The sequence below is a fragment of the Dendrobates tinctorius genome, unplaced genomic scaffold (genome assembly GCF_039654945.1).
Source record: "Dendrobates tinctorius isolate UK_male_01 unplaced genomic scaffold, ASM3965494v1 ptg000028l, whole genome shotgun sequence".
NCBI classification, from domain to species: domain Eukaryota; kingdom Metazoa; phylum Chordata; class Amphibia; order Anura; family Dendrobatidae; genus Dendrobates; species Dendrobates tinctorius.
The window spans coordinates 33469170-33483507 of NW_027361696.1; the positions used below are offsets into that span (position 1 = coordinate 33469170).

Consider the following 14338-nt stretch of genomic DNA (forward strand, 5'->3'; position numbering starts at 1 on the left):
TCACAGGTTCCTGGACTGGTGATGTCATTAGGGCCGCCCCCAGGACCAGGCTAGATGGTGATGCAGTAACCCCCTGACGACTGACAGAGGGGCGGAGCCTGCACCCACCAGATGCCTGCGCAGGAGTCACTTCTCTGTCACCACCATAACTCACTGGCGAACCACGGCGCCTCCCCGTGGCCGAGGCAGGAACAGCCGTCCCCGAGTCTGACGGTGAAGTGGCGGTCCAGCGCCTCCTAGTGGCCGTGACCGGAACAGCAGGCCCCGAATCCAACGGTGACGTGACAGACCGGTGCCTCATAGTGGCTAAAGCTGGGACCATAGGCCCTGAGTCTGATGGCAACGTAATAGAACCACGGCGCCTCCCAGTGGCCGAGGCAGGAACAGCCGTCCCCGAGTCTGACGGCGAAGTGGCGACCGGAACAGCAGGCCCCAAATCTGACGGAGACGTGACAGGCGTCTGGAGAATGGGTGCTGAGACAACCTTGGGATGACTGGGTGCAACTCCAGCAAGCAGATAAAGAACTTGCCCAGCTGAGACAGTGGGTGGCCCTGAAGCAACTTCCCAGCCTGCGAGAGAGAGACGCGCTGTCTTCAGGGGCTCTGCAGATTCTGAAACAGTGGGAGAGGCTTCACTTGGAAGATGGATTGCTATACAGAAGAGAACAACTAGTATGAGAATTTGGGGTCACTTGGCAAGTAGTGCTCCCAGAAAAGATGATCCGTGTGGTGCTACGGAGGCCTTTGAGAGAGGGGCTCATTTTGGTTCGGAGAAAATATTCCAGTGGTTACAGAAGCTGGTGTATCACCCTGGATTGAGGACTGCAGTAGAGGAGGCCTGTCAAAGATATCAGAGCTATGAACTAGCTAAACCTCCAGAGCAGAGGGTCCTGACACATAACATCGTGACTTCTGCCTCCTTGGGGCTATTGATGAAGTTTGTTGTAATGACTCCTACCTGGGACCAGACTGCTGAGTTAGCTGCACAGGCCATTTGACGAGACTTCATCCGGGTGTACGGTTGCCCAAAAAGAATCCTGTCTGACCAAGGCACTTGCTTCCAAGGTCAAGTGATGGAAGCGTTACATCATTTGCATCGGATTGAGAAGTCAAGGACTACACCCTATCATCCTCAAGGGAATGGAGCTTGCGAGCGCTTTAATTGGTTGTTGATCCATTTGCGTCAAACATTGGAGGAAGATCGGAAGATACGGTGGCCTATGTTTGTGGCTGAACTGGTGTGGGTGTGCAACAATCGAGTGCACAGTACAATGGGATACACCCCGTATACCTTGCTGTCCGGGCAAAAGGGACAAGAGATCACCGGGTTGGAGTTAGACTCAGAAGAAGAATACCCGTGGATGGGGGGTGTCTTCATCTGTTTGGGACCACCGACATCGACTGCATACTCTACACCGGCTGGTGCAGACGAAGTTCCAAGAACTATAGCACCTTGAAAAGAAGCCTACTTGAGGGACAGCTCTGAGAGCAGGAGATTGGATGTTGATCCAGAACAAGCGACCCCAAGGAAAACTGGAACACGAATGGGAGAAGACCCCCTCATCTGGTGACACGCCGAGTCAGTTCTGACAGGCTTGTGTATGAAGTCTAATCTGAACAAGAAGAAGGAGAGCCTACCCGGATAGTTCATTATAGCATGTTGCGGCCCTGTCTGTCCCAGGGTCCTGAGGAAGGAAAAGGAGTGCCGAACATCACCGATGCATCTACTTCGACAGTTTTCGACTTCGACGAAGAAGAGATGTCAGCCTCGCCCCAGAGCTTAAAAATTCAATGTCTACTGCCACCAAGGAAGTGAGCACTGAAGTGCCAATGCTCAAAGCGACAGAACCGGCAGATTCATCGGAACAAAATATCCCCTTGCCTCCTACCAGTCAACCTGGATTACACCTATCAGAGTGGACATCAGCTGGAGTGCCTCCCACCCATTATGAACAATATCAATTCATCTGGCAGTGAATCATACAAGGAGTGAAAGAATGCGAACGTCTAGTGAAGGAATGGCGAGTTAAAGGAGAATGGGGTCGTAAGGAAGGAGACCAGGCTGTGAGTACCTACAGGACACTGGGTCCGGAACTGCCAAGGCCGTGACCAGTGTTGCAGGGGGGAAGGAAATGGGAGCTGGACAGAACCCATGACTAAGAGAGAAGGGGTGTGGTAAGCATGGGGAAGAGAGAAAATTGAATGTGGGAAGATTCAGAGAGTTCCCTCCATAGGGAAGAGAGAGAAGGAACCAGCTGCACACTGAGAAGCGAGCTGAAGTGCAGAGTAGAGATCCGGGACGGGTTCAGTGAGGACTCCTGGGTACCAATGGGTGCACAGAGAGACGGATGCCGAGTGAAGCAGTGCTGTGTGGGTATTCAGGTTCCCGTGGGTGTAACGAGGGACAAGTGCCAAGTAAAACATTGTGCATTGTGCATCCAGTTATCGGCGTGTGCATGTAAGGAGGAAGACCGGGCTGCAGGTACCTGTGTAGAGTGGGGTCCTTAACCGTTGAGGCTGCGTCCCTTGTTTCCCGGGGGAAGGCAAAAAGGACCAGACCGGTGCTCTGGCCCGGAAGCTGGGGGCGTGTTTAGTGAGAGAACCTGGCCAGAAGCTGAGGTAGAAAGCGTGCGAAGCTGCAGAGAGGCCCCTACCATCAGCATGCAAGCAGCAGGGCAGGCAGTGCGCTCTGCACCCGACCCGCTGGCGCTGCGACGGACTGCAGCAGACCTAGAGAGAGACTTGGCGGTAGCAGACAGTGCACAGCAGGGACCAGTGAGTGCTACGGCCCCGGAGCATCCGTACAGCACAGGCCCGCGCCCAAACACCGCCACCGCTGACAGAGACTGTGAGGAGAGATGCGCATTGTGCCCATTGGTCACCACGAAGCGAGGTGTTGAATGTTCTGGGCTAGTGAGTACTGCGTGCGTGCTGCCAGAGAGAGAGAGATCGGGAGCAGGACTGCCATCTGCTCCCCGATTCACCAGGGTATATCTGCCGGGCCACGTCGGGCTCAGACAGTGCCGTGGCTCACGCTCCTCAGGCCACATCAGTATATGGAGTATGGGCCCAGTGGAAGGTCCCTGGACACCGACCATTGCTGCCAGAAGACAGACCACCATTACCAGCAGGACCTTCTTTGATAAGCACCGTGCCAGATGTTGTTGGCACTACTGACTTTCAAGGAGCATCTACAGTCGGAGAAACTTCTGACACAATAAGTGTACAACAGAACTGCCGTTACCGTATTCATTATCTCTGCATATTATTTACACCTGAACTGTTTTATGCCCCTGTTAACCATTTACCTCCCTGTGTGGGGTATTCCCTGTTAAGTAAAGTTGTTAACCCTTGCTCTGCCTTCTGTCTGTCACTGCATCCTGCAACCTGCTCACATGCGCAGGGGAGCACACGCCGAGTGGAGACTTGTGCAGAGTTTCACACTTTAGCTCTGCAGTTCAGTGGACTAGGGGCTCAGCGGGCAAAACCAGTGACCGGGCGCTGCCACCAGAAGCGAGACCGTGTGTTGGGCAGGGAAGCCTGAAGACGCAGTGTCGGCCTCTGCCAGCATTCCATCATCCATCGAACTGCAAGCGATTAAAGGACAGCAGAGTCACGTTAAGTTAAAGTTGATAAAAAGACTTGTGTTGAACCACAATTACACTGTTTAACCTGTTTCCCCCTTTCTGTTATCTCACTGCGAGGCGTTTGTTATTGTTAATTAAATCGCACTCTTGTTGACCCTTGCTCTGCGCCTCTGCGTTACTGCATCCGTTTTCCTGCTTTACAACGGGTGAGGTCCATTATAAAGTACACTGACCAGGGAAAAGGAAGAAAGAGGTTTCTAGTTTGCACCTGGACAACACCAGGGATTTATGTTTGAGTTTGTTTTCGTGCTGTGCAACCTGTGGAAAGCAATAAAAACTGCATGTGTTTGGATCAAAACTGCATTGCCTGTGTGAATGCTACCTAAGGCCTACCAGGGAGAGTGAATCTCTACAATATATATAGGTAGGGTGGCCAGGGCTAATTAAATATGCAATTGAAGGAGGGATTTAATGGCTAAAAAGTCTAAAACAAATCTAAAAATGGCCTGAAACCAGTTGAAGACTAATGGGATTACACAAGTCATAATTCCAGTTGGACTCCGGTGCCCAGGATCAGGGAATTATAATTGCCTACTGATAAAATCATGGATTAATGATGCTGAAGTAAATAATTGTAAAATGTATAACATAACTGTGGGGAAATGGGGAGTTGGCGGGCGCCAAAGTCCGCTAGCCAGAACTGCATGGACCAGGGATCGTCCCGCCTAACACCCGCTTTCTCGTTAGTGTGGGCAAAATGCTACTCATACAACGCAGGGAGAGGTAAAACAGTATGGCAATGCTTTATTGAACCACAAAACAGGCAGATAACACATAGACCAGTCCCAGCAAAAGTCACCAAGATGGTGCACATTACAGAGTCTCACCGTTCCGCTGACCCACCAGGATAATGGCAGATGATATGTCAGAGCTCCCAGTCACTACCCCACCTGTGGTACACACAGAGAGGAGATAATGACAAGCATATGGAGATGACAGTCCACAGAGTCCATAAGAGGTCCAGAGCCAGTTAACACGAGAGTCACCACCTGTCTTATCCAACCATCTCCATGGAACCTGGCGACCGGCGGGTCCCAATCCTGGCTTTCTCCAAACGAATCCATGGTTCAACGATGGTCAGTGGAGCAGATCTGTATTCTTCCATCACCCACAACCATATTGATCCATCACCCACCAGGTAATCAGATCTTTCTGTATATTCATTACCATGCGGCAGCTGTCTCCTCTTTCTGCACACTGCACTTTTCCATTGTTTCCAGTAACTCCTCAAGGCTTGATCCAGCTATTACTTCTAAATCACTAAGGCTAGTTTCACACTAGCGTTTATTCAATGCAGCGCACGGCGCCGCTAAGCCCCGCCCCCTGCCGGCTCCCTGCCCGCCCCATCCCGTCATCGCCGCCTACTATCACACATGGACGCTTGCGATCTGCGCACCCTATCTTTAGCATGGGGTGCGCAGATCGTGCGCTGGCCGTGCGCTAGTAGGATTTTGGCGTGCGCTGCGCACTTTTGAAGGTGCGCCCGTGCACGCCAAACGCAGCATGTTGCATTTCGGCGCGCACGGCGCACCTTCAAAAGTGCGCAGCGCACGCCAGAATCCTACTAGCGCACGGCCAGCGCACGATCTGCAGGGGCGGGCAGGGAATAGCGTCGAATAAACGCTAGTGTGAAACTAGCCTAAGGTCACTAAAGTCCATATTAAGCTGTATCTAGCCCTGGTAAAGGGCATCCTATCTACTTGTTAATGATAATGGACTATTGTAAATATGCAGTTCTATGATACGCCATTTTTAATACATATTGTATAACATATGCACGTAAATGGTTTTTGTGATATACTTCTTGTGTTACCACTTACCAAATTTTGTACTAACAAAGGTATTTTACTTTTATGATTGTTCCTATCCTTCTTCGATCACGTTTTGGCTTTCTTCTTTTGGTCCTCACAATTTTTCAGAATGGTCTGCCATTCAATCCGCTTGCAGATGTATGTCACCAATATTGTATAAAGTATCAGATACTCACGGACCCACCATGCAAACTGTGCTGCTCGCTCTCCCCCGAACAGTTGTATACTCATACTGCCGCTGCATCTTTACACTAAGCTGTAACTTCAGGCCGCAATGTCATACTGGCCTAGCATGAAGGTACAGTATGCGGTGACGCTAAGTGGATGCAGTGAGCAGCGGAAGTGGCCAGAGTGGTGAGTATTAGTTTTATTTAGTTTTTAATTATTTTTTTTTTCTTTTTATCAACCAATAGCCAGCCGCTATTTTACTGGGTTTGCACAGAGTGAAATAAAAAAAAAAGAATAAGCATTTTAGTAAATTTCAAATAGATTTAAATTCCACAACTATAAATTTGCCTAACTCTCTATAAGGAGATTTTACATTAAAAAAAAAACATATTTAGTGTCGTCGTGTAAATAAAAGTTGGACCTATCAAAATATAAAATTTATTTAAATATGTGATAAACTAAAAAAAAAAATCAAAACACCAGAATTTCCACTTTTCAATCATTGCACAAATGAGGCAATAAAAAGCAATCAAAACATTGTATGTATCCCTAAACAATATCAATATAAACATCTGCTCTACAATCGAAAAACAAGCCCTTATACGGCGCCACCGACAGAAAAGTTACATGACTCAAGAAATGGCGACACAAATTAAATCTGTATTTGAGAAAGGTCAGGCGGCCGTATAACTCGCAACGCAACGCTCGGACTGGCCATTGACTCTCCTGACCAAAGCATGACAGTGTGCATTCTGGGTCGAGAGAGCCAGTCCGAGTTTTGCGTTGTGATCCTCGTCCGATTTATACAGTTTGGTGACTCTTCCTTTTTACAAAGTTAGGCATTTTGTCTAACTGCTAAAAATAAAAAATCGTTAGAAGTTTAATATTGCCATAAACTTACTGAACTGATGTCACCAGGTCATTTTTGTCATGAATGATCCACCCCACCAAAAAAATAGAATTCTGTTTTTCCTATTTTTGCTCACCATGTCATTACACTTTGGATTTTTTATTCATTTTTCAGTACATTAAATGGTAAAATGAACAGTGTCATTCAAAACTACAACTCACCCAGAAAAAAAGTTCCTTTTTACAGCAATGTGAATGGGGAAAAAGAGAAAAAAAGGTATGGCCTTTGGAAGAAAAAGGAAATAAAACGAGGCACAAAAAAATTCCAGTCAGGAACAGGTTAAACATGTTCCAGTGAAGAATCAATTTCAAAGTAGGTGGAACCTGGCTGCAACATGGCGCACGATAAATGCTCAGATTTTTAGGGCACCGAAAACCTTTTGCAGACACATTATTCTCTTCCCTCTCTTCCCCTCCTCCAATATGTTAATAAGCGTACAGCTCAGTAACGCACCGTTTGCCATTCTACACAATGTGTACATTTATCTCTAGTGAGATCTGTCATCCCCGTCATGTGTGAGCGAAGCCTCTGAAGTCTTCCTACTCGTTAAAACATCTTGACATCTACTACAATTGCAATGTTTATGTCTTTCGATTCATATTTCATAGATTTCATTTCCCTCCTACGCACATCACAGAGCTGCGAGATATCACCACACATGAGTAATCTCCAATTACATCTTTCTATTCTGAGTGTACTATTGGCGACTCCTTACGAAATCATTAACCTTTCTATGAATTTAAAGAGTTCTCCTAAATCTGAGCCTGAGATCGTTTTTGGACCCTTGTGCTGGGTCTTGTGATGCAAACCTTTTGGCCAGACCAGCCTTTAGTTGAGCAGAAAGTAATGCGGTTTTCGAACCTTCCTGATACTTATTGTCCAGAGGTCAGATGTGCAGTTTGTAGTCTGACCCCACCGATAGACTACTGCATTATAGCCATCTGCATGGAGTGGCGATGCATCCTTGGTACACTACTGCTCTTCTATCATTGGGTAACTCATCCAATATGTTATTTTATGTGTTTTATTACAGAGAGTTTATCTACTGGTTTAGAAGAAGATGGAATGGCGGTGGAAATCCCTTCCTTTTATATTAATACTCTTGAAAGGTAAGAGGAATAATCAATCTTAAAGGGAACATGATATCAGAAAATGATGTAGTTTTCATGTTAACCCCTTAACCCCCAAGGGTGGTTTGCACGTTCATGACCGGGCCAATTTTTACAATTCTGACCACTGTCCCTTTATGAGGTAATAACTCTGGAACGCTTCCATGGATCACGGTGATTCTGACATTGCTTTCTCGTGACATATTGTACTTCATGTTAGTGGTAAAATTTCATTCAAATAACTTGTGTTTATTTGTGAAAAAAATGGAAATTTGGCGAAAATTTTGAAAATTTTGCAATTTTCCAACTTTGAATTTTTATGCACTTAAATCACAGAGATATGGCACTACAAAAAACTTAATAAATAACAATTTACATATATTTACTTTACATCAGCACAATTTTGGAACCAAAATTTATTTTTGTTAGGAAGTTATAAGGATTAAAAGTTGACAGGTGATTTCTCATTTTTGCAACACCATTTTATTTTTATGGACCACATCACATTTGAAGTCACTTTGAGGGGTCTATATGATAGAAAATATCCAAAAGTGACACCATTCTAAAAACTGCACCCCTCAAGGTGCTCAAAACCATATTCAAGAAGTTTTTTAACCCTCCAGGTGCTTCACAGGAATTTTTTGAATGTTTAAAAAAAAATGAACATTTAACTTTTTTTCACAAAAAAATTACTTCAGGTCTAATTTTTTTTATTTTACCAAGGGTATCAGGAGAAGTTGGACTGCAAAAGTTATTGTGCAATTTATCCTGAGTATGTTAATACCTGATATGTGGGAGGGAACCACTGTTTCAGCGCATGGCAGAGCTCAGAAGGGAAGGAGCGCCGTTTGACTTTTTCAATGCAAAATTGACTGGAATTCAGATCGGACGCCATGTCACGTTTGGAGAGCCCCTGATGTACCTAAACAGTGGAAACCCCCAGAAGTAACCCCATTTTGGAACTTTGAACCCACAAGGGCTTCACAGAAGTTTATAACGTACAGCCGTACAATTAAAAAATCATATTTTTTCCACAAAAATGATCTTTTCACCCCCAATTTTAATTTTCCCAAGGGTAGCAGGACCCTAAAAGTTATTGTGCAATTTGTCCTGAGTACGCTGATACCCCACATGTGGGTGTAAACGACTATTTGGGCGCATGGCAGAGCTCGGAAGGGAAGCAGCACCATTTGACTTTTTTGGCCGGAATTAAGATTGGACACCATGTCGCATTGGAAAGCCCCTGATGTACAAAAACAGTTGAAACCCCCACTAATGATACCATTCCCCCAAGGAACTTATCTAGATGTGTGGTGAGCACTTTGAAGCCCCCAGTGCTTCACAGATGTTTATAACGCCCGAGCGTGAAAATAAAAAAATCATATTTTTTCCACAAATATGATCTTTTAGTCCCCAATTTATTTTCCCAAGGGTAACAGGAGAAATTGGACCCCAAAAATTGTTGTCCAATTTGTCCTGAGTACGCTGATACCCCATATGTAGGAGAAAACTACTGTATGGGGACACGTCGGTGCTCGGAAGGGAAGTAGTGACGTTTTGGAATGCAGACTTTGATGGAATGGTCTGCGGGTGTCATGTCGCGTTTGGAGAGCCTCTGATGTGCCTAAACTGTTGAAACTCCCCACAAGTGACCCCATTTTGAAAACTAGACCCCCCATGGAACTTATCTAGATGTGTGGTGAGCACTTTGAACCCCCAAGTGCTTCACAGAAGTTTATAACGCCCGGGCGTGAAAATAAAAAAATCATGTTTTTTTCCACAAAAATGATATTTTTGCCCCCAATTTTTTTATTTTCCTAAGGGTAATAGGAGAAATTGGACCCCAAAAGTTGTTTTGCAATTTGTCCTGAGTAGGCTGATACCCCATATGGGGGGGTAAAACACTGTCTGGGCGCATGGCAGAGCTTGGAAGGGAAGGAGCACCATTTGACTTTTTCAGCGCAGAATTGGCTGGAATTGAGATCAGACTCCATGTTGCGTTTGGAGAGCACCTGATGTGCCCAAACAGTGGAAACCCTCAATTCTAACTCCAACCCTATCCCCAACACACCCCTAACCCTAATCTCAGCCCTAACCCTAACCCTAACCCTAGCCCTGGCCCTAGCCCTAATGGGAAAATGGAAATAAATACATTTTTTTAATTTTATTATTTTTCCCTAACTAAGGGGGAGATAACGGGGGGTTTGATTCACTATATATAGTGGATTTTTATATTTGGCAGCTGTCGCACGCTAAAAGACGCTTTTTATTGTAAAATTAGTTTTTGCATCACCACATTTTGAGAGCTATAATTTTTCCGTACTTTGACCCACTGAGTCATGTGAGGTCTTATTTTTTTGCAGGACGAGTTGACATTTTTATTGGTACCATTTTCGGGCACGTGACATTTTTTGATCGCTTTTAATTCCGATTTTTTGGGACACCGAATGAACAAAAACCAGCATTTTAAGAATTTCTTTTGGGGGGTGCGTTTACACCGTTCCGCTTGCGGTAAAATTGATAAGGCGGTTTTATTCTTTGGGTCAGTGTGATTACAGCGATACCTCATTTATGTCTTTTTTTATGTTTTGGCGCTTTTATGCAATGAAAACAATTTTATATAAAAAATAATTATTTTTGCATCGCTTTATTCTGCGAGCTATAACTTTTTTTTTTTCGCTGATGATGCTGTATGGCAGCCCTTTTTTTGCAGGACAAGATGACGTTTTCAGCGGTACCATGGTTATTTATATCCGTCTTTTTGATCGCGCAATATTGCACTTTTTGTTCAGCGGTATGATAATAAAGCATTATTTTTTGCTTTGTTTTTTATTATTTTTAAAGGGGTTCCCTAAGGGGGTTAACTAATGGGACAGTTTTATAGGGTGGGTCGTTACGGATGCGGCGATACCAAATATGTGTGCTTTTATTTTTTTTTTTAATTTCCAAAAAATGAATTTATTAGGGAATTTTTTTTTTTATTATTTATTTAGCGTTTTTTTTTATAAATTATTTTTACACTTTTTTTTTTAACTTTATTACATTGTCCCAGGGGGGACATCACTGTCATGTGACAGATCGCTGATCTGTCACATCACAGATCGCTGTGACAGATCAGCGATCTGTCACAGGCAGTGCAGAAGGCTTCCTCATGCCTGCGCTCTGCAGGCACTGAGGAAGCCGGCTCCCTGCAGGCCCCCGCCGCCATTTTGGATCAGGGGACCTGCAGGGAAGGAGGCCCCCGGAGCAGCGCAGCACATCGCGCTGCTCTGGGTGGCTCAGGGAAGCACGGGGGGAGCCCCCTCCCTGCCAATGCTTCCCTAATCCCCGGAACACTGTGATCGTGTTTGATCGCAGTGTGCCAGGGGTTAATGTGTCGGAGGCGGTCCGTGACCGCTCCTGACACATAGTGCCGGGTGTCAGCTGTGATAATCAGCTGACACCCGGCCGTGATCGCTGTGACGTACTATCCCGTCCCTGGGAATTAAGTCCCAGTGCACATGGACGGGATAGTACGTCATATGGCAGAAAGGGGTTAAACGAATTTTACTTATCATTTTTATTCTTCTATATCATTATTTATAATTTTCCCTCTGGCCACTTAGCCACATAAGAGATCAATTTTCAGCAGCATTTTCTTTCTATCACTTTCATAGATAATATATTGTCATGCTCAGTGTAGGACAGACTAAGTACAACACAAAGGGATAAGTGAAGGGGAACCAAACACTAGGGAAGGGGGAAGTGGAGACCCCTTAACTGATCTACTGCCACCCTGTCTGTCCTGCTGTCCCTATATAGGTTCCGCACTTATCACCGAGCAGGATACCTAATCCCTGTGTGACCCTGGCAATAAGCCCTGCACCAGGAAGAACAGGATGACACTAGTTAATCCCACTAACACTAAAGACACAAAGGATAAATGCAATAAGGGGGACACTTAGCTTGAGTAGACTCATAGAGACATGCCGATGCCCTCCAACTCCAAGAGGACCTTAGCAGACTGCTACAGCTCCAAGTCTCAACAGAGAAGTGCAAACAGGAAATAACACCCGCACCTTCCAACAGGAAGTAGGGTGTTATAAACAACCAGGTCATAGAATCACAGAATCAAAGAATGCTAGATTTGGAAGGGACCTTCTGGGTCATCTGGTCCAACCCCCTGCTCAAAGCAGGATTCACTAAATCATCCCAGACAGATGTCTGTCCAGCCTCTGTTTGAAGACTTCTATTGAAAGAGAACTCACCACCTCTCGTGGGAGCCTGTTCCACTCATTGATCACCCTAACTGTTTGAAAGTTTTTTCTAATATCTAATCTGTGTCTCCTCCCATTTAGTTTCATTCCAATGCTTCTAGTCTTTCCTTGTGCAAATAAGAATAAAGATGATCCTTCTACAATGTGACAGCCCTTGAGATATTTGTAGACAGCTATTAAGTCTCCTCTCAGTCTTCTCTTCTGCAAGCTAAACATTCCCAAATCCTGTAATCGTTCTTCATAGGACATGGTTTGCAGACCGGTCACCATTCTGGTCGCTCGTCTCTGAACTTTCTCCAGTTTGTTGATGTCTTTTTTAAAATTGTGGTGCCCAAAACTGGACACAGTATTCCAGATGAGGTCTGACCAAAGAGGAGTAGAGGGCAATAATGACTTCACGTGATCTAAACTGTATGCTTCTGTTTATACATCCTAGAATTGCATTTGCTTTTTTGCTGCTGCATCACACTGTTGACTCATGTGCAGTCTGTGATCTATTAGTATACCCAAGTCTTTTTCACATGTGCTGTTGCTTAGGCCTATTCCTCCCATTCTGTATATGATTTTTTCATTTTTATTGCCCAGATGTAGTACTTTGCATTTTTCCCTGTTAAAAAACATTCTGTTAGTTGCTACCCACTGCTCCAGTTTATTTATATCTTTTTTAATTCTCTCTCTCTTCTCTGTATTAGCTATCCCTCCTAGCTTTGTGTCATCGGAAAATTTAATCAGTTTACCCTCAATTCCTTCAGCTAAATCATTGATAAAGATGTTGAACAATACAAGGCCCAGGACTGAACCCTGTGGTACCCCATTTGAGACATTCTTCCAACTGGATGTGCAGGTGTGGGTGTTAGCAACGGGGGAGGTGGCCACTAGTCTGCAAAGCAAACAACTGAGACTTTCTGCAGACAGATGCAATGATATTCCCCATTTAGAATAGAATAGAATAGTGTGATTAGAGCACACTTCCACCCACTCCCTGGCCAATGACCACTGCATAGATCAAAGAGCAAGCTTACAATTCTCTCCAATAAAAGACAATAGCTGATGATCACAGCTCACCTACTCCTTCCTCTGCAAAAATTGTTGAGAATTTCCATAACACTTTACCCTGGAAGATAATTGGTAATGCTCAGAGCTCACCTCCTCCCCTTACCTGTACAATGACCACTGCACAGGTCAAAGTACAAGCTTACAATTCTCTCCAATAAAAGATAATAGCTGATGATCACAGCTCACATCCTCCTCCCTCTGCAAAGATCATGGAGTATTTCCACAACACTTTACAATGGAAGATAATTGGTAATGCTCAAAGCTCGCCTCCTCCTCCACTATGCTCATGTCAAAGTACAAGTAAAATATTATTTCCCATACAAGGTAAAAGGTGCTGGTCACAGCTCACCCTCTTCTCTTCGTTTCACTGTGACTTCTGCAAAGATCACAGAGCACTTCCACAACACTTTACCAAAGACGCTAATTGTTGTTGCTCACAGCTCAACTCCTCCTCCTCCTTGCACAATGACCTCTGTGCAGGTCACAGAGCATGCTCACAACACTTTACCATATAACACAATAGATGATGGTCACAGCTCACCCCTTCCGCCTTGCTCAGGATCATAGAGCATGACCACAACACTCCTCCACAGAAGTTAATGAGCATCTCCATACTAATGCTGTCTACTGTCTGTAAAGCTTTTCTCTAAAGCCTGTTAACAGCAGCTCAGACTCTATGGCCGTCCACATATTTGTGTGCAGAAAATCTAATACAAAATTATACAGTCTAGAAATAGATTTGTCAAACCGAATATGTATCACTAACTGGTTTGAATTCTTAAAAATAATGTACAAGTTTTTCTCTATTGCAACTTTCCTTGGCAGAGAGCTTCGGAAGCCTCACTGCTCTTACAGTAAAGAATCCTCTTCAATGTAGGTGTAGAAGCCACTTCCCTATAGACGTAGTGAATATGCTCTTTTTATATTAACAGTCTTTGGTATTCATTAGATCATGTGATCAATTTCGGTAGTGACCTGGGATATACAGTACATAGTTATTAGTCCCCTTTAAAAACAAAATTAACCTAATTTTGATAATCTTTCTCTAGTTCATCTTGACCATTTATTACCTCAACACAAAATATTCAATGTCTGGTCTTTAGTGATTTGTAAATTTTCTCATCTTGTGCATCTTTTTATGTACCGCATAATCTTATTAGCTTTGGCAGCAGCTGCCTGACATTGGTTTCTATACTTCATTTTACACTAGTCCTATCACATAGTAATTTTACAAAATGTTTTCCTATTTTGTATACTGGTGACCATTACAGGAGTTAATTACTAAGTAATAAAAAAGGTTTGTGAACGCAACCTAAAAGTGCCTATACACATTGGATTAAAGTTGGTCGAAGCCATCAATTCCACAGGTTTTGTCAACTGT

General features: G+C 44.5%; 1 protein-coding gene across 4 annotated transcripts in view; it reads left to right on the top strand.

The window, feature by feature from the left end:
- The window catches only part of MAG (myelin associated glycoprotein), a 157425-nt gene that overhangs the window by 114860 nt on the left and 28227 nt on the right, over window positions 1-14338 (top strand). For all 4 annotated transcript variants that reach the window (XM_073570550.1, XM_073570549.1, XM_073570551.1 and 1 more), the window contains exon 3: window positions 7570-7645. In XM_073570550.1, coding sequence (XP_073426651.1) covers window positions 7597-7645 — 49 coding nt within the window. In that variant the 5' untranslated portion in view covers window positions 7570-7596. The remainder of the gene's footprint in view (window positions 1-7569; window positions 7646-14338) is intronic.